Genomic DNA, 21,069 nt, shown 5'->3' with positions numbered 1-21,069 from the left:
ACATGGATGGGAAGAGTGTGGAGGCCTCTGGTCCAGGTGCAGGTTGATGGAACTAAGCAGAGTAATGTTTCAGCATGGACTAGATGAGCCAAAGGGCCTGTTTCTATGCTGTAATACCCTATGACCAAGAGTTTTCTCTGATTGAAAGACTGATCATTGACGAGTCTTTAACTGATTACCGATCACCTGAAAGATGCAGTCTACTCATTTTGTCACCTGTAGAAAGTGCAATGACTCACAAGATGGCAGTGCAGATACTGCTTGACTTCTAAATACACTGTAATAATTCTACTGCTTTATCATTAAGCTGTACTTTCAGAAGTGGTAGAGATAGAAATTGTACTGAATGATAGGTTTATTATTATTTGATACCCTATGGCTTTATGTGAAGATTAACTTGTCTCTTAACCCCTGTTTTTGAAAACAGAAGCAGAACTAGGAGACAGAGCACTTTCCTTTCCTTCTGCTAGCAACAGATTAAACCTATATGTCTAGCGCAGTTATGCTGAAAGCAAGAGATGTAAGCAATATAATACAGATTGGCAGAGGGCAAGGGAAGAGAGTCAGATTATTGCTGAGAAAGAGAAACATCCCATTTTGAATCTGGTTTATTGCAATTACATTAATTATGCAGTGAAGCTCTTTCCTGTCTGAGCCTTATTTACATGGGGAGAGTGAAAGCTGATCGCTCTTCCATCCTTGTTCAGCTCTTAGCAGTGACATACTTTGTAGATACAGGTCCTGACCATGGATACCCGAGGGAATTTAAAGCATTACATCAATCTGACAAACAGATTTCACCGCGAGATTTCACCCCGTCGGCTGTGGATGTTTAGCAGCAAACTGATGTGCACATTGCATATTCTATATCTTCTTACACCCTTTCTCATACGAAAGTCTGACATCACTGGCACAAAGCAAATGGATGCACTGAAGAAGGAAATGAGATGAGTACCTTAAAGTAGCAAGTCCTTGCAAAAAGCTGGTATTTCCCTTGAGTTGTTACTAACGAGCAATAACTAGAGCCTCGCTGTAACAGAAACAAAGGAAACAGAAGAGCGTTATTGAAGAATACATCGTCCATTTTAATCTTGAAAGAATTACAGCCTAGTAATATATTAAATAGCTTCCAAAAAAAATCAAACCAATCTTTCCCGCTGATGAAGCTTGAAGTTCATATATTAAAGATACACTTGCCATTATAGATTTAATTTGCAGAGCACCCTGACTTGTGCAATAAAAACCTTAAAAATCACACTAAAGAGAAACCATGCTTACTCTGGATTTCCAGCATCAGCAGAAACTTCAGTGCTTATACCAAAGTGAAATCTTTCCATCTATTCTAAACATGAGAAACTTTTAACTGAATTGACAGAGGACATTAGGCACAGCAAAGCTTGAAACTTCAGGACTAAGTGTTTTACACTTGCATTGCAAAATCAAATTACCCTTTAGTTTGATTTATTAGACATTTGTTCAAGCATTAACACCCAATTTCCCACACAGAATCTGCTGCCCAGCAGTCTGTCAGTTGGAGGTACTCAGAAACAAAATATTCCCAGGAAGTGACAGAGACAAGCACAATTATGACACTTAGAAGACAGTTGCATATGTACATGGATAGAATATCAGACAAATGAAGTCAAACGGGACTAGCTCAGATAGGCAAATTGATCAGCCGGGATGAGTTGTGCTGAAGGACTTGTTTTCTCTGCTCTATGACTCCATGCCTATTTTTTACAACCCTAATCACTTTTATTATTCTGCTTTTTTTAAAGATAGTGTATTATTCAACTGATTTTTAAATTATTTTTACACATCTCCTTGCCCTTATCAACTCACCACCATCTTTCCTGGTTAACAAACCTTTGGACACCAGAAACAATTTTCCACTTGAAAGTACTTCACGGTTTTGAATACTTCTGTTAAAATCTTTTCTGTTTAAGGACAATCCTAGATTTTCAGATCCCTCACATAATTAAAAATTCTAATTCCTTGATGTAAATACCATTTCAAAAAGCAGATTGTAAAAGTTGGGTTTGTTTGATCCCTAAACAAGGGGGATCAGAGGTGGCTAGGGTCAGCAACTTTAAATCCCTCAGTGTTATCATTTCAGAGGCTCTGTCCTGCGTCCAGCATATAAGTGCCATTACAAAGAAAGCACAGTAGTGCTTCTACTTTCCTAGATGTTTGTGAAGATTCGGCATGTCACCTAAAACTTGACCAACTTCTAGAGACGTGTGGTAGAAAGTTCATTGTCAGGTTGCATCAGAGCCTGGTATGGAAGCACCAATGTCCTTATATTACAAAAAGTAGTAGATATGCCACAGTCTATCATGGGTAAAGCACTCCCCACCATTCAGCACATCCATACAGAGCACTGTCAGAGCGAGGACCCCCGCCACTCAGGCTACACTCTCTTTTCACTGCTGCCATCAGGAGCCTCAAGGCCTACACCACCAAGTTCAGCAACAGCTATTACTCGTCAACCATCAGGCTCCTGAACCAATGAAGAAAACTTCACTCGCTCCCATCACTGAACTGGACTTACTTTCAAGGACTCTTTACCTTATGTTGTTGATATTTATTACTTATTATTATTATTATTATTATTTTCACTTTCTTTTTATACTTTCATAGTTTGTTTTTTTTACCACATTGGTTGTTGTCCACCCTGTTGGGTGTGGTCTTTCATTAATTTGACTGTGTTTCTTCTACATGGTGACATATTTATGCACTTCAATAATAAATTCACTTTGAACTTTGAAACTGTTTGTCACAAGTTAAGATATCCATATTTTGAATTTTCTGTTGCATCAAACTATTTTCCCACATTCTCACATTCCCTGTGAAAACAGAACCAGGTCATGGAGTCTGGGAGTTGCTTTGGTGTTGTTGCCAGTATTATCACCAAAACAGTGCAGAACCAGGAACAGAACATCCTTTAGCTGAAGGCAAGCATTTCAAACTGAATATCAGGAACCATGGTTATATTATATTATATTTTCAATTCTTCAAAGACATGCTTACTCTTACATACTACACTGTTCCCACTGTTTGCATATGAAACTGTGCAATTAATTATTCACAAAGCTATAAATATATAATTGTAAATTTAACCAAATGTATGCTTACTCAGTCTGAAAATGCTTTCTGCCTCAAAACTGTTCACTGCAAACAGCGCTTCTCTAAAGTGTTCACTTCAGATTTAATCAGTTCTTCATTCAAGTCTCATTCATACAATGTCAACCCGGGGTCATGTTTCATAATTGGTGCTTTATCAGCTATCCTCTTACTTTTACACATATTGTATTATTTGTTCTGATCCACTTTTTCTTAACAACACCTTCAATTCAGAAACAGCTCCCATAAGCTGTAACCCAAGTGCCTAACAACTCGAATAATTATAATGGCACAAAATATACTCATATTATTATGTATGACCTCAGTGTTAAGAATCACTATTTTGCTTGCTGTCTCCTGCTCCGTTCTCATACCACCTTTGCACGCTGACTTCCCTTTTCACCTGGTCTCTCTTTACTTCATTCCCTTTCTGACCTTTACTGTGGATGCATCTGCTGCTTTTCTTTAAGTATCTGTGATTCTTTGGTTGCCTTTTAATTTTATTTGTCGCTTCTTTTCATGGACTTCCACTCACTGAGAATATCCAAAGTGTCATTTTTATTGCAGTAGACAGCTGTTCCCTATACTAGGCTCACTTAGGCAGCAAGGTGTTTGCACACACTCCACAGAACCTGCCCAGTACTCTGCTCACACAGCTGGACACAATGCATTCTGGAACCCCTTGCTGGCCAAGGCTATAACCCATTCAAAAAATATAACCCTGGAACCCAAAAACTCAATCCACCCTGAGGTGGAGCTCTCAGAGGATAAATATAAAATCACTTCCAGAAAGTGATAGCACCAGGTAAACAGAGAGATGAAGACGTGAAATATGTTTGTCTTCATAATGTGACATTGCATTTAGGATTTGGGAATATTACGCTACAGTGTACAAATAATTTGTTAGGCTGCAGTTTGAATATTATGTGTAGTTCTGGTCACTGTGCTGTAGGAAGGATGTGATTTAACTAGAGAGTAAGCAATTCACATGAATGTTGGCTGCAATATAAGACTTGAGTAATTAGGAGAGATTGCATTTGTGGGACTATTTTTCATGGAGTGAAGGAGGACGAGGTGTGACCTCATGGAAGTTTATAGAATTATGAGGTGCACAAATAGGCAAAATCTTTTTTTTTCATGGTAGTGGAGTCTGAAAGTGGAGAGAATAGGTTTAATGTGAGAGGCAAAAATTTTAAGGAGATTTGAGGGGCACGTCTCTGGTGGTAATATTGAATAAGCTTAAGAGGATGTTCAATTACACCATTAAAAATAATTTAGACAAGTGCATTGATACGTAAGCTTTATAGTGATATGGACAAAATGGAATTAGTGTAGGTTGGTATCTTGATCAACATAGATGAGTTGGGCTCATAGAAGGGCCTTTTTCCATGATGGACCACTGAAAAACCTCTGACTCTGTTGAAAGGGAATAAAAGCCTCTTTATTAAGCAACTACAAGAATGTTGAGAAAGCATGTTAAAACTGTTTATGTAGTCAGTCAACTAGCACCAATAAATTAACTGTACAGAAGAGCAACATACTTGTATTTTGTTTTAATATACTTTTAGATGATGAGTTATTTGCTAGTTAGGTCATTCTTCAAAAGTTGTCAGCTTAATGTCCAATTAAGTAGTATTCACCAGCTGAGGGGAGTAGATTATATATAATTATATTTTGTTATAATATTTTGGTAAGAACAGCTTTGTTTCCAGTGTGTCAAGCCTATGATTTTTAGCATAAGGCAATAACACTGTGTCCTAAAACTGAACTCTATTAGTCACAGCTCCACAGTGTCTCCACCAACAAAGTGGTTGCTGCCAAAATCAATGTAACAGCAATACAGAACCTGAATTGGAGAAATTTATGAGAAGGTTGGTAGGGTTCAACAGAGAACTACCACCTTATCCAGTTTGACTGCAACCAGGTTATCAAGGGAAGGAAATGTAGAAGTGGCAAATATTATAACTTTACTTATCTCAGTAGGAAAACTATAGACATTGCAAATCTTGCATCCTATTCAATAGGGGTGAAGGACTTTTAAAAAACGTTCTGTGTACAGGTCAGTTAAACTAAAAGAGATTTGTAGTGTTATTCAGTATGGAAATAGACCCTTTGGCCCAATTTGTTCATGCTGCCTAAGATGTACCTACATTTATCCCATGTCATGTCAACAAATACACTCAAAAACTTCTATAGTTGAACTGTGGAGAGCATTCTAACAGGCTGCATCACAGTCTGGAGGGGCTACTGCACAGGACCAAAAGAAGCTGCAGGAGGTTGTAAGTCAATTCAGCTCCATCTTGGGCACTAGTCTATAAAGTACCCAGCTCATCTTTAGGGAGCGGTGTCTCAGAAAGGCAGCGTCTATTATTAAGGACCTCCAGCACCAGGGCATGCACTTTTCTCACTGTTACCATCAGGTAGGAGGTACAGAAGCCTGAAGGCACACACTCAGAGATTCAGGAACAGCTTCTTCCCCTCTGCCATCTGATTCCTAAATGGATTTTGAAGCTTTGGACACTACCACACTTTTTTATATATAAATTATATATATTTTTGCATATTTTTAAAATCTATTCAATATATGTAATTAATTTACTTGTTTGCTATTATTATATTTTACTTTATTTATTAATATTATTTTTTCTTTCTTCTATGTTAGGTATTGCATTGAACGGATGGTGCTAAGTTAACAAATTTCACATCGCATGCCGGTGACAGTAAACCTGATTCTGATCCAGCTGCATTAGGCCCATTTCTCCAAAAGTGTGAGAAAACACTGAGAAGAAGTTGTCTGGGAAGAAAATCCAAAACTAATTAAGTATGAGTTGATAGGTGAAACCTAATGTGACCTTCCTAAAGGGCAAATTGTACTTGACTCAAGAACATACTAGCTGAGAATTAATAGAGAAAATGTGTTATATATTATATTTTTAATAGTTCACATTTATGAAGTACCATATTCAACTTATAGTCCATGAGCAGCGACTGTTTGGAAACAAAACTGGCTGAGGGTAGAAAGCAGGCAGTCAAAATAAATGACTGTTTCTCAAGCTGGTGGGAAGTATTGGAGAATAAAGTTGCAACGCTTGCTGTGTGGCCAGAACTCTGTGGCCAGCCTTGTGTTTGCTATTTGCTATGTATCCAATTTATTGGCCAGAATGTAATCTCTGTATTGTCTCTGTACTATTGAACGCATCAGTGCCTTAAGAAGGTAGCTAACAGTGAAAGTAAGCATGTAGAGATAATGGTGGTAGACAGGATCATGGAGTGGTGTGATGGTATGGTAACCAGTCAAAGCCGGGAAGGGGGACACGTGTTCCAAGGAGTAGACTAGACAGGATCGTGCGATGGTGTGATGGTGTGAAAACCAGTCAAGGGACTAGAACAAGTATATGCTAATGAAACTAAGATAGAAAGTACGATTAAGAATACTGTGTACTAGGCTCGGCAGGCAACTAGTGACACGTTCATTTATTGTCTCAGCGTTTGGTTGCAAATAAAGGCTTAAATTTCTTGAAGAATCTTCTGTGTCTCCTGGTTATTTCAAGAAACCACAACAGAAGTTCCTCAGGAGACAGTGTCATAATCATTGTTACTTTTTGATGATACGCATTATTAAGCACGTCTTGGGTTGACCAGGCATAACTTCTCAATATCAATAAACAGTTGTCTGCATCAGACATAAGATCACAAGACATAGGAACAGAATTAGGCTATTTGGCCCATCAAGTCTGTTCTGCCATTTCATCAAGGCTGATCCATTTTCCCTCTCAGCCCCAATCTCCTGCCGTCTCCCCTTATCCCTTCATGCCCCGACTAATCAAGAATCTATTAACCCCTGCCTTAAATACACCCAATGACTTGGCCTCCAAAGCCACCTGTGGCAATGAATTCTGCAGACTCACCATTCTCTGGACAAGGAAGTCCCTCAGAAGTTCTATTCTGAGGCACCGTCCTCTGGTCTTAGACTCCCCCACCTTAGGAAACAGGCACAATAGCTGCATCTCTTCCACAGCTACAACAGCATCCACTCAAACAATGCATTAAATCACCCATGCATCTTCTGTCAACAAAAAGATCACTTCTGCCACTCTCAGACATCAATAAGGTATGGAAGGCATAGGCAAGGATGCTATAAAGTGGTCCTTTCTCCAACAAAAGCTCGCTCACTGATGTTCCTTTTTGGCAGGACCATACATCTGCAGATATCTTTGGAGCCTTGGTCCAAATACAGACAAAGGATCTGGATTCTGGGGTGTGGTGAGAGTATTTGTGCTTAATATCACAGCAACACTTAACTGTAAGTAGCAAAGTGAACTGTGAAATTGCAGTCAAGGAGAATCAGAGGGAGTGGGGGTTAGGGGAATCCTCACTGTTTAAAACCTTATCTCACACAAAGAAAGGGGACTGGACTTGCTGGAGGTTAAGTATTTCAACCCCTGAATTTTGCTGCAGAAGTTTGTCAAGGTAATGTTCCAGGGCCAACCTCTTAATTACTTCATCATCAACCTTCCCTCCGTCATACCAAAGTGGGAATATTTGCATAATCTTCAATTCTTCTCCCTACTCCTCAAATAATGAAGCAGTCCTAGAGTACAAGACATAGATGGCATTCAGGCTTACTCTGGTGAATTGCAAAACTTCCATGCTGTCTATATTCCAGGCAGTGACACCAAGTCCTGGAACACAATCTCTAGCTTCACTGTGGGAATGCATTTAACACACAGACCACAGCTGTTCAAGGTGGCTCACTGCCACCATCTGAAAGACAGTTGGGAATGAGTAGCTAAATGTCAGCCTTTCCAGCAAATTCCACATTCCATAAAATAATAAAAACACAATTGATCAATGCAATCTTAACAAAGCAGTCTATATTCACATGCAAGTTCCAAACAACATTCTGGTTAGGGCACATGCCAGTGGCTTTGTTCACTCCACCAAGTGTCAGGCAGTACCACCTCCATCAAGAGAGCCTAGTTCATCCTCTAGTTCGCCTATCAGCCCCGACTAGGAGTTGAGGATGCCATCATCTACCTGCTGAACCGTGTCTATGCCCACCTGGACAAGCCAGCAAGCACTGTGAGGGTCATGTTTTTTGACTTCTCCAGTGTGTTCAACACCATTCGCCCTGCTCTGCTGGGTGAGAAGCTGACAGTGATGCAGGTGGAGGCTTCCCTGGTGTCATGGATTATTGATTACCTGACTGGCAGACCACAGTACGTGCGCTTGCAACACTGTGTGTCAGACAGAGTGGTCAGCAGCACTGGGGCTCCACAGGGGACCGTCCTGTCTCCATTTCTCTTCACCATCTACACCTCGGACTTCAACTACTGCACAGAGTCTTGCCATCTTCAGAAGTCTTTTGATGACTCTGCCATAGTTGGATGCATCAGCAAGGGAGATGAGGCTGAGTACAGGGCTACGGTGGGAAACTTTGTCACATGATGCGAGCAGAATCATCTGCAGCTTAACATGAAAAAGACCAAGGAGCTGGTGCTGGACCTGAGGAGGGCTAAGGCACTGATGACCCCTGTTTCCATCCAAGGGGTCAGTGTGGACACAGTGGAGGATTACAAATATCTGGGGATATGAATGGATAATAAACTGGACCAGTCAAAGAACACTGGGGCTGTCTACAAGAAGGGCAGAGCCGTCTCTATTTCCTGAGGAGACTGAGGTCCTTTAACATCTGCCAGACGTTGTTGAGGATGTTCTACGAGGCTGTGGTGGCCAGTGCTATCATGTTTGCTGTTGTGTGCTGGGGCAGCAGACTGAGTGTAGCAGACACCAACAGAATTAACAAACTCATTCATAAGGCCAGTGATGTTGTGGGGGTGGAACTGGACTCTCTGACGGTGGTGTCTGAAAAGAGGATGCTGTCCAAGTTGCATGCCATCTTGGACAATGTCTCCCATCCGCTCCATAATGTACTGGTTAGGCACAAGAGTACATTCAGCCAGAGACTCATTCCACCAAGATGCAACACTGAGCGTCATAGGAAGTCATTCCTGCCTGTGGCCATCAGACTTTACAACTCCTCCCTCGGAGTGTCAGACACCCTGAGCCAATAGGCTGGTCCTGGACTTATTTCCACTTGGCATGATTAACTTATTATTATTATTTAATTACTGCTATATTTCTTCTCTATTCTTGGTTGGTGTTGCTGTAATGAAACCCAATTTCCCTCGGGAGCAATAAAGTATGTCTGTCTGTCTGTTCAACAGTGGGTGGTGGGGTAGAGAGACATCTCTACCAATGGAAGTGTAAGGCACTCCTTCCCTCAACTAGCCTGATTGGAAAAAGTGTAGCACCTGCTTTGTCCCCCTGGATCAAGGTCTTGTGAAGCCAGGGGAGCAGGTGGTGAATGGTTGTATGAGCAGTTGGTGCATATCGCAAGTCCTGGTTGTGACGCCAGGCGAATAATCTCTGAAGAGAATTCATAATGGCTGGGGTCATCCATCTTGTAACGACACTGCCTAGAAGAAGGCAATGGCAAACCAGTTCTGTAGAAACATTTGCCAAGAGCAATCATGGCTATATAGCATGCATAAAATGAATGCAAGATGTTCAATTGGGTTATTGACATCAAATCATCATCGTCAATATTCACAGGTTTATGACTGAATAAAACTTACTCGGAAGAACTGCATAAACATTCTAGCTTCAGTCGCAGCTTACAGGCAGGACATCATCTGATCAATGTCTCTCCAAACCTATTTACCTTTTTACCACCCATAAATTACATGAGGAATCTGAGAGAATACCCATGTACCTCTATGATTGTTCATTGACTAATAATCTGTGAACATGTATGCAAAGGAAGATCAGAGAAAGATCAGAAGAATGAAGATCTGTGCTTGTTAAGCACACTAATGACTTTGGAAGCATTTGATGTGTAATAACCAATATTAACCAGAAGGTGAATGCTAGATTTTTAAGTGCAGAATGTGCCTTACAGCCTGCAGGAAAAGACTGGGAAGAAGAGGCAAACAGACAAGTTGTATCAATGAAGAGACTGCTACTGTTTATTTCCCTCCATGGGGTAAACAGAAGCAGACTTTTCCCCTCAGGTTGGATGAGACTGGAACTAGTGATCATAGGTATAGGCTGAAAGGTGGAATATTTAAGGGGAAACTGAGGGGAATGTCTCCACTGAGAGGGAGGTGCAAGTTTAGAACACGCTGCCAGCGGAAGTCATGAATGCAAGTTCAGTTACAACAGTCAAGAGAAGCTTGGATAGGTACATTGACATGGAAGGCTATGGTTCTAATACAGCTAAATGGGACTAGACAGAGTAATAAGTTGGCACAAACTAGATGGGCCAAAGGGCTTACTTCTGTGCTGTAATGCTCTATGACTCTTATCTGCTGAGTTCCTCCAGCATTTTGTGTGTGCTGAGTGCCGGAAGAAGGTAGGCCATTTTACTGAATCAAATATCTGCCTAAGGCTTCAGGATCTGTAAGTCTTAATTTGGGTAGCTGTTAGATACAATGTTCCTCCTTAATGGACACAGCTACAACCATGGGTTAGTATTACAAAATATGGGACTGCCACCCAGGTTTAAGATTTGAAGAAATATCTTCACCCAGATGATGAACTGTTGGGTTTCCCTAATTAAGAAGGCTGTTCAGGCACAGTCCCAGAATATATTCAATACAGATTGACAGATTTTCCAATATTAAGGGAATCAAGGGTTCAAGAGTTGCAAGATTAGTGTAGGAAAGTGAGGCTGAGTAAAAAATCAGCCATAACCTTACTGATTAGTGAAGAAAACACATGAGGCTTTTCTATCATATTTGTAAACTATTTGCAAAGTGCCCAGACGCCTGTATGTATTGTTGCATCACAAAACATCAATCTGTGCTCTGGGACTGAAGTTGCTGCCATGTGCATATGTTCTTGTTTGTTATGATCCAGCCACATTACTGCTAGTGTAAAACCTTAGAGTGCTGGAATAGTCTTGTCACACCTACTGGGACTGTAGATATGGTACCAACTGATTTTATCATCTAAAGGAGGGCTGCTAATACTCGGCTATTTTGAGGTAGTTAGGATTTTGCTTAGAGGGTGACAAAATTCAATAAATATTTTATGGTTGAAACTCCAGATTCATCATAAGTAGCTTGCAGTATGAAAATCATAATCATGTACCCTGATGGCTGCAGCTAGACAGCAGAGATAGGCATAAACATTGTCAGCATATGATAACTATATAATATACAGGAGTGATATCAGAATGTGGATTCACTGACTCTATTGGAAATTAGTGGGCAAATCACTGGGCAAGTGTGCCTTTGATGGACAGCACACCCAATACAACCCAACAACTTGCTAGCAAGATCAGGGATCAACTTTATGCAGGCAGTTTGCAGAGTGGATAGTATCCACAATGATTTTTATCTGCCCACATCTTTGCCCTGGACACATATAAGTCCTTGATTTAAAAAGTGACCTTATAAAATGAGACTATACTTTTAAGTAAATTTACTTTAAATTTTGCAATAACTTGTAGCCAATGGGATGGAGAATGGGAAAATGACACTTTGGTAGTATAGTTAGACAGCTAGTTTCTTATGTTTCTTTAGTGACGCAGTTATTCCACCACAAGGAAGAGATACAATTGCACGAAGGACACCAAGAAATATCTAGTTTCTAGATGTTCTATTTGAGTCAGGAATAGACAAGCAATAGGGAAGATACTTGGATGAAATGTGTGCCCTCTCAAGAACACTCCAAGAGCTCACCAGTAAATCCTCTCTGGCAATGGATGAACAAACCCTGGATGAGCAGAGTACATATTTTGCAGGTCCATTGATGGGAAAATTGATCATAAGCAAAATGAATAAAACAGTTCCTATATATATTTCTATATCAAATGGCAACTTCAAAATTGAGAATAGTTTCTTGTGGTCTTTCTTGCTATTTATGACAGACTTTTATCAGGATCTAAAGTGCTTAATTCCCAAGGTGGAAATGGTTCAAGCACATGCATGCAATTCCATGCCACCCAGCTTCAAACAAGTTGACAGAAAAGGCAGCTCAGTCTACGACAGAATAAAAAGATGCAAGAGGAGAAATCAAAAGTAGGCTGAATGTATTTGGATTTGGTGAACCACTGGAGCTGGCACTCATTTTAGAGTCAGTGATCTGGTATTTGTACAAGACCAGAGACCTTGTGCAACAGATTGGTTTCATTTGTGGTTTATCTGAGTAATAGATGCATGGGGATGTATCATCAAAGCCATGTAAGAAATGGTATATTATAGCCATCAAATGAACCAGATGAAGATTTTGTCAGAAGCAGAAGCTTTCTCACCTGCTATTGGAATTAGTGTACTGAAAGAAAACACACTTCAAAGAGATAAAAACAAAGACCTCGGGAAATATCCTGGAGATCGGACATGTGGAGAGATAAAAATAAGACCAGGTCATGAATATGACCAACAGTCTTGTAGGAGATCAGCTGATAGCACACAGGAGCAGAACACTGATGGAGGTTGTGATGCTGATTACAGGATGAAGAAACCATTTTTTTGTGACCTATGAATGACAGGTAAACACAGCAGAACACTATATGCGCACAGTGATCGCAAGTCAATGGAAATCAATGAGATGGCAGAGAATGCATGAGAGGATGTAGGCATAGAATGTGAGGGTCAGTGTTCTCCAGGAAAAGGCATATCTGACAAACAGAGGTGTCAAGTATCCCAACAAGCTAGAAGAGTGGAGCTTCCCCAGACCAGGAGTTGGCTAGGCTGGAAGTTCAGACTCAGAGCTATGGGAAACATGGAATGTCCTCCAGTTATCAGTGTTGCATAATAAGACAAATGTATCTTGTCTGTTCAGCTTGCTATGAATGACGGTACAGATGATGGATTGTAAAGTCAAGAGATAACCTCAAGGTAAGGAGTGGAGATCACAAGTGAAGAAGTTGGAAACACAAGTTTGCATCTGGAGAAGAAATGAATTTATTGCCTTACAATTGGTTGCAAAGGAAACTGGAGTGATCTAGCGAGTACGTGAGAGACTTGACAAAGCAGTAGCCAAGACAAAGTAATCACCCCACATTTGGGATGGAGTCATGAAAACCCCTCATCATGAACCTGGCCAGTTTGCAAGTGAGGGTCAATTTGGTAATAGTACATCAAGTGTAATGGTGAATGCTAAATTATCAGTTTGTGCATGAATTTAATAAAGTAAAACAAAAGTATGAGAAAATCTACAGATGCTGGAAATCCAAAGCAATACACACAAAATGCTGGTCAGGCAGCATCTATGGAAGTGAATAAACTGTTCATGTTTCAGGCTGAGATCCTTCTTCAGGACTGGAAAGGAAGGAGAAAGATACCAGAATAAAAAGGAGGAGGGAGGGGAAGGAGGTTAGCTGGATAGTGACAGGTGAAGCCACGTGCGTGGGAAAGGCTGAAGTCGGAGGAATCTGATATGCCATGTGGAACAAGCTCCCAGGAAGGATACGTGGCTGTGGTAGCAGGTCTGATTGAGAGTCAGAGGCAGCAGAGGTCACAGAGGAGAAGCAGTGGGCACTGCCCTTTACCTTTCACCTGGCTTCACCTATCAACTTTACCTTGCCTCCTTCCCCTCCCCCCCATCTTATTATTCCGGCATCTTCCCCCTTCTTTCAGTACTGAAGAAGGGTCTCAGACTGAAACATCAACTGTTTATTAATTTCTATGGATTCTGCCTGCCCTGCTGAGTTGCTCCAGCGTGTGTTGCTTTAGTTTGGAAGTAAAGCTCTGTTGTGATTACTCGCCTGAAAGCGTGTCAAATACTGACAGGCAGCAGAGGTTAGCCAAGGACACAAGCAATGCCAAGGAAAATGAGCTGAAGGTATTCAAAATGCCAGAAACAGTCCAATATTTCAATTATCAATGCAGGAGACAGAAGCAACAACCAAACAGAATGAAGCAATGCAGTCAAAGACTGGGATAGGAGGGAAATGGTCGAAGTGCAAGATGAACCCAGCTCCTAAGCAGGATGAACTGGGCACGTAAGGGAATGTGATCAGAGGTTCAAGGGCATCATTCTCGAGTTATGTAGGAACAACTTGGGAGCTCACATGCATTGCTCGCATCTGGGAGTGAACAGCTGCCACCCCAGAATTTGAGAAAAAGATAAAGAAAGATAAGCTTTAATTGTCATGAATACATGAAAACATAGTGAAATGTATCATTTGGGTCAAATCAAATCATTGAGGATTGTGCTGGGGGAAACCCACAAGTGTCACCATAATTTTGACGCCAAAATAGCAGGCCTATACTTACTGACCCTAACTCGTGTGTCGTTGGAATGTGGGAGGAAACTGAAACACCTGGAGAATAATTCATGTGGTCACGGGGAGAACGTATAAAAAATCCTTATGGACAGCGGCAGGAATTGAACTCTGTTTGTTGATTGCTATGCAATTAGCCCAAAATGGACGGGAACTATGCCACAAAGTGTAGATCTCTACAATGGAATTGATAACGGAAGCCCTTTGCTCTCAACTAATGCCTGACTGATCTTGACCAATAGTTATACCTGACCCATTTCAGTCCGATAGAAATACTCTTTCGTTTACAGATGATCATTTCTCAAGTTCTCGGGAGACTTAGAAAACAGCCATTGCCAAGCTCAAAGGAATTGTTGCCTGATATGGGACATTGTCAAAGTGCTGATCATTGAGAATGAGCCACAGTCTTCCAAGACAGCCAGATTATGATGATCAGACCCTTACTGGAGCATCTTAATTTCTCTCAATACCCCAGCCAATGGACTTTGAGCAATTCTATGTAGACAAGATAAAACTCTTCTTCCATCAACAGGAAGTATAACTTTGGAAAGTTGGAGGTGAAGTCTTGTCAGATGCACAAGTGCAACAATGCTTACTTGCAGCAAAGCAGCATCACAGTGCATAGCATCATATAAGCAGTGCTCACAAGGAAAACACAAATTAACTATAAATTATGCACAAATTTTACAAGAAAGGACACAAATATAATAAAAATAGTCAACTTTAGTGGTAAGTGGTTCATACTGTTGCTAAACCATAGTGATCAAGGTTATGTTGGTTGGTTGAAGGGATGTAGTTGTTCTTGAACCTGGTGGTACGGGGCTTAAGGCTCCTGTCCCTCCCTGCCTTATGGTAGCAGTGTGAAAATGCATGACCCAAATGGTAGGGATGTTAGATGGCGGATGTTGTCTTCTTAAGGCTGTGCCTCATGTACTGTAGTGCCTGTGATGTATTGTGATTAGTCTGACTAAAAAAAATGCATCCGAAGCAGAAATACCAGAGACCTGTCACCACCAAGAGCAAAGATGAAGTCCAGGGCAGCCCTACAACCGATATAACAGAGCCCAGATTTCAAAATGCCCTGGGCCAGGAGGGTGTCTCTCAGAGAATAAAGGATACCTCGGAAGGAATAACACACACTGCTCACTTGGCTTTGCAGCATAATTTGATCAGAGTCCCTGGACAACTGCACATAAATAGAATCAAATAAAAAAACAAACTACCAACCAGAAACAGAATCAGAATCTGGTTTAATATCACTGGAGTACGTCGAGAAATCTGTTAACTTTGTGGCAGCAGTACAATACAATGCATGCTAAATATAGAAAAAGATCATTTAAAAAATTACAGTAAGTATATGTATAAATCAAAAATAGTGCAACAAAAGAAACAATAAAATGTAGTGTTCATGGGTTCAATGTCCATTTAGAAATTGGATGGCAGTTCTTGAGTCGCTGAATGCCTTCAGGCTTCTGCACCTCCATCCTGATGGTAACAATGAGAAGAAGATGTGTCCTGGGTGATAGGAGTCCTCCATAATGGATGCTGCCTTTTTGAGGCATCACTCCTTGAAGACGGCTTGGATACTATGGAGGCTAGAACCCAAGATGGAGCTGATTAATTTTACAACTTTCTGTAGCTTCTTTCAATCCTGTGCAGTAGCTCCCTGCACCCACCTCGCACCCCCTCCCATAGCAGACAGTGATGGAGCCTGCCTGAATGCTCTCCATGATACATCTGTAGAAGTCTTTGAGTGTCTTGGATAACTAACCAAATCTCCTTAAACTGCTAATAAAATATAGCTGCTGTCTTGCCTTCTTTATAGCTGTGCCGATACATTGGAACCAGGTTAGGTCCGCGGAGATGTTGATACGCAGGAATCTGAAATTGCCAAGATGCATCAAAGGCTTTGCGCCAATGTAAAGATTTGGAGATGGGTTAGCTCACTGGCCTTTTTCTCCATTTTGTCATTCATTATTATAAATATATATGTCAGACAAATTTCCATTGGACCTTTAAGAATTGTGGTTTCCATTGTTTCTGCAATGTGAAGTTCCAGAAATGTGAATGCGGATGAAAAGTAATGATACTTGTGACTGTAAAGGATGTCACTGACCCTATACGCTACATTGTGTGCAATAAGGACCTTTCCCAGTAGTTCAAATTGTTTGGGTATCATAGACAGTAAAAGAGGGAGATAACAAGGCACACAAAGCCTTTCACTCTGTGACTTGCCCTCAACCGTTCATGCCAGAACTATGCAATCATAACCACTTGATCCCAGAGTTTCTTTATTCAGCCGATATGTTAGATTCAATCAGACCTGTGGCCACCAGTCACCCTGGTTCTCTGTAACAAAGCATCAACCATCAACGTACACAACGTTTATCTGGGCTTTGAGTGCAACTGAATTTTGCAAGCAAGAAAGCAATAACAAAAACATAGCCTCTGTTCTTTGCTCAAAGGAGCAAAGGAGCCAGAATTTGCAATCCTGACCCATAGAAGATCCAGCTCAGTCTTAGCCGCCATGTTCCCTCTCTTCTTTGACATACATACAGCCTCTTCAGGTTACACGGAGAATGGCTGATTGGATGAACATTTGCAGAACAGAAAGAACATAGACTTCCATTAATGATAGCCTCAGAGCTCTGAGATATTCCAAACGGCTTTTCAGTGAATGGAATACATTTGAAGTCTAATCAATGCAACAAAATGGAAAATACAGCAGCCAATCTATGCACAGCAAATACCAAAAAAAAAGAATTGCTTCTTACTTTGAATATAATTTTTTATTGTTAAACTGCACATATGCATTCACATTGGTATTGCTAAAATAGCTGCCTGTGCCTTTAAGAGAAAATGGTGAAGTCATTATGCACATGTGGAGTAGCAAGGATTACAATGTTCTAAAAAACGAACATTAAGTACCGGGAGCTGTTTCTTTCCCTAGGAGTACATACTGGCTATATGGTGAGGAGATATGAACAATGTTTGATAATATCCATACAAATTCATTTATACTTTTTGTAAATCGAGAATATTTGGTAATTTAACATGTTTTACATGTGAATGCTTTAGATTTTCGCAAGTATTGACGCTGGATGGCATGGTTGTGCGAAGTTCCTTATTAGCCTAGAAGGCTTTCAAGTAATTTAACTACAAGGCAATATATAGTACGTTTATTTTTGTCTTACTTTATTGTTTTGTTACATTCATATTCAGTCATGGAGTAATGTGAATGCGTTAACCTCTGTTCATGCAATGTGAATGATTTGTTTCAGGGTATAGCCTATATTTGTTTGGAAATTAAGCATACATGTGCCAATGTGAGAATACCTCTTAATTAAGAAGAGGAGTATTTACTCATATCTTTGATGTTGTGTATAAGGTACAGGATTTGTGGGATTCTAATGTTTGTATTTTTATTTAGAATTGCCACTCTGTAGTGGATTTGTATATTTTATTTATTTTCATACTGCATACGTAACTAGTTGATACACAAACCTGTGCAGTGAAGTTAAACTGAGATTGTAATAGCAGGAACTGTGGGTTTTTTTTTCCCAAAGTCATTTTGTTGTTTTTATTTTGACACTTCTTTCTGCATTAAGACATTTAAAACAGATAAAGGAATTTAAGATTTGAAAAAGTGTTTGTTGTCCTGAGTGTGTATTTTTCCTGGGCTACAAAATATTTTCTGGGGCACCAGTATTAACTCCACTACTTCACAATAATACAGCAAGATCTTTAGCTTAAATTAAAGAGGCCAAATTGATGGTCCCCTATCATCTAAACCAGAAAAAGAAATGGAACACTCAACTGTCCAGCACACCTTCAAACCTACACCTAGATTTTTCTGGTAGTCTCCTGAGTGGGATTAAACTGCCTGCGCCTTCTAGAGTAGTCAATGTATGGCAGCTCTGCAAGTCCAGGATGCAGCATTTGTGCTGCCTTCATGACTTGTTACTGGTCTCATGGATACAGAGTCATAGAATAGAAACAGTCCTTTCGTCCAACTCAACCATGCCAAGTTATTTACCTGAGATGAGCTCTACCATTCCCATTCGCCTGCATTTGGCCCACATCCCTCGAGAGCATTTTTAAAAATTATCCATTAACCTGTCCAAGTGCCCCAGTAACTTCTTCCCTGGCTTCCCACAGTACTTCAGGATACACTTCATCGATCCTGGGAATTTGCACTGTAATAGTCATGTGAACACTTACCAGGGATAATGTAAGCCTGCTTCCAGCACTCTTCCGGTATTTATCGGTGTTCCCCATTTGCAATTCTTCCCAACGGATCCGCCACAGCATACTGGCCAGTTCCTTCTCCAGCTTTAGTTTGCTGTTAAGGTATCATTAAGCTGAGCAATGAATTACTCCTGCAATAGCTATGCAACATCAACTCTACAATTAATTCTCTTTAAAGTAATAAATTAGCAACACAGGTACATCTTCTTTGGCAAAACAGTACCTCATGTTCTGTCTCCAACCCAAAGGCATGAACATGATTTTTCCTATTTCAGATAACCCACAGCCTCCACCCTTTCTCTCTCCTTCTGATCCACACAGATTTTCTCACCCATCTTTCACCAATCCCTATTTTGTTTTGTAACTCCAGAAAATATTCGGGATCACATGTCGACTTAGCTTTATTTTCCATTTCTTGAATGTATCACTTACATACGACGAGGTCACGTAATGACATATGCCATTCGTGTTATTTTTACCTATAACCCATGTGTTGCCACGTGGCCAAGTGGTTAAGGCGCTTGTCTAGTGAACCAAAGGTCGCTAGTTCGAGCCTTGGCTTAGGCTGAGTGTGTGTCCTTGAGCAAGGCACTTAACAACACATTGCTCTGCAATGACACCGGTGCCAAGCTGTATGGGTCCTAATGCCCTTCCCTTGGACAACATTGGTGGTGTGGAGAGGGGAGACTTGCAGCTTGGGCAACTGCCAGTCTTCCATAAAAAAAACCCCTGCCCAAGCTTGCACCCTGGAAACTTTCTATCGATCCTAACGGAGGCCTACACCTATAAACCTATAAATGAATCATGTAAACAAACAAAAAATGCTTACTCAAATATTACTGAAATATCAAATACATTGTTTCACCCCAACTGGTTCCATCTAATTATTACCCACGCACTTCACCTACTGGGTCTCCTATCCCCTCCTTCAGTGATTCCATCTGCCCAGCATCCTTATATGCTTCCATGTATTACCTACCTTAACAGATTCCAGCAGCATCAGACGGCTCTACATCACCTTTCAGCCGTTGGTTCTCGTTCCCTCCTTCTCTACCACCCACCTGACTCCATCACTGGTTCCACATATCAGCCTCTGCCTCCTTCTCCCTCTCACCTCTTTATACTGGCTACCTCTCCTCTATACTCTCAGTCCTGAACGTGTCTCGACATGCAGCTCACTTTACTCCTGCCTCTACAACTGCTGCACGACCCATTGAATTCTGCAGGCAATGTGTTTCTTGTTTCAGATTCTAACATACTTGTTATTCTAACATACTTTTGTTTTAATGTGGTTTTAGTTCTTTATCTCAATGGCTTTAAATAAAGAATAGAAAGCATTATTATTTAAAAAAAACAAAATCAGAATTTGTCAAATATCTTTTTTTAAAAGTACAGAACTCCAACACTTTACCTACCGGTAAGCAAGGAAACTGGAAATCACAAAAATTGCCAGAATGAAGCCAGTTCCCAGTGTGACAATTCCCAACATTGATAAGCCAGCTAAGGAAGCAACAACAGTAAAACATTTTAAAGCAGTACCTGGTTACTCAACTCAATATGAAACTCATACTTTGCCTAAAGACACCTTGAAAAACAAAAAGCTTCTCATTCCTATTTAAAAAGATAAAGCAGCATTACATTTATGGAAATAGCTTTGCTTCAGTTATAATGATATACCCAAGATACATAGATAATGAAACATTTATCACATATAAATCCAGTGCAGGCTTTAAAATTTCACTTGCCACCTATATTTTTGCTGTAAGTTGTAAAGAGTTTGTCCAGTTTTTACTGGGATGAAGGTATTTTGCAGTGAGTCCTTTGGTCAAAAATATTGAGGATGGAGGTAATTATTAACGTCCAGTCTTGATTCGGCCAATTACAATTATCACAGTGATAACAAGACTTTGGCATGATGGCACAAGTGTGTCGAAACATCCTGTTCATCTTTATGGTCACAATGTAGGATGCCCCCATAGTATGGCATTGCCTCAATGAGACCCAAAGCAAGTTGAGGAACAACAACTCATCTTTCATTTGGACATTCTGCAGCATCTTAGATTCAATATTAAGTTCTACAACTTAGGGTTACTTGATTTCGCTCTATCAATCATTCATCTGCACTATTAACTCCATTCATTTGTTTTTGTTCTCCCTCCTTTGGGAGTGGAAAACTTCCCAACCTGACCTGCCATGCCTGCCTTCCTGCTCTGAATTTTGCAACTACTGCAATCTATCACCTCTGTTCTTTCCGCGCCTTTGAACTGCTCACAATCACCCATTGACCAGATAACATTGATTTCATTGATTTAACATTGATGGTAACAATCCCCCACTCCCCACCCTCTCTACAAAATTTCTTTTCTTTCCTTCCCTGTACAATTCTATGACCTGAAACATTAATT

At 40.5% G+C, this 21,069-nt stretch overlaps 1 protein-coding gene across 1 annotated transcript in view; it reads right to left on the bottom strand.

Annotated features, from left to right (window-relative positions):
• Nucleotides 1-21,069, bottom strand: part of npr2 (natriuretic peptide receptor 2) — a 140,333-nt gene that overhangs the window by 68,916 nt on the left and 50,348 nt on the right. The window contains exons 8-10 of the mRNA XM_059989518.1: nucleotides 20,080-20,164; nucleotides 18,638-18,758; nucleotides 956-1,030 (exon numbers count right to left, since the gene is read on the bottom strand). Of these exons, the coding sequence (XP_059845501.1) occupies nucleotides 956-1,030; nucleotides 18,638-18,758; nucleotides 20,080-20,164 (281 nt within the window). The remainder of the gene's footprint in view (nucleotides 1-955; nucleotides 1,031-18,637; nucleotides 18,759-20,079; nucleotides 20,165-21,069) is intronic.

This window comes from Hypanus sabinus, chromosome 14 (assembly GCF_030144855.1).
Source record: "Hypanus sabinus isolate sHypSab1 chromosome 14, sHypSab1.hap1, whole genome shotgun sequence".
In the NCBI taxonomy this organism is placed as follows: domain Eukaryota; kingdom Metazoa; phylum Chordata; class Chondrichthyes; order Myliobatiformes; family Dasyatidae; genus Hypanus; species Hypanus sabinus.
The sequence above is the reverse complement of the archived record's forward strand: the minus strand, read 5'-3'. Positions and strand labels throughout refer to the sequence as shown.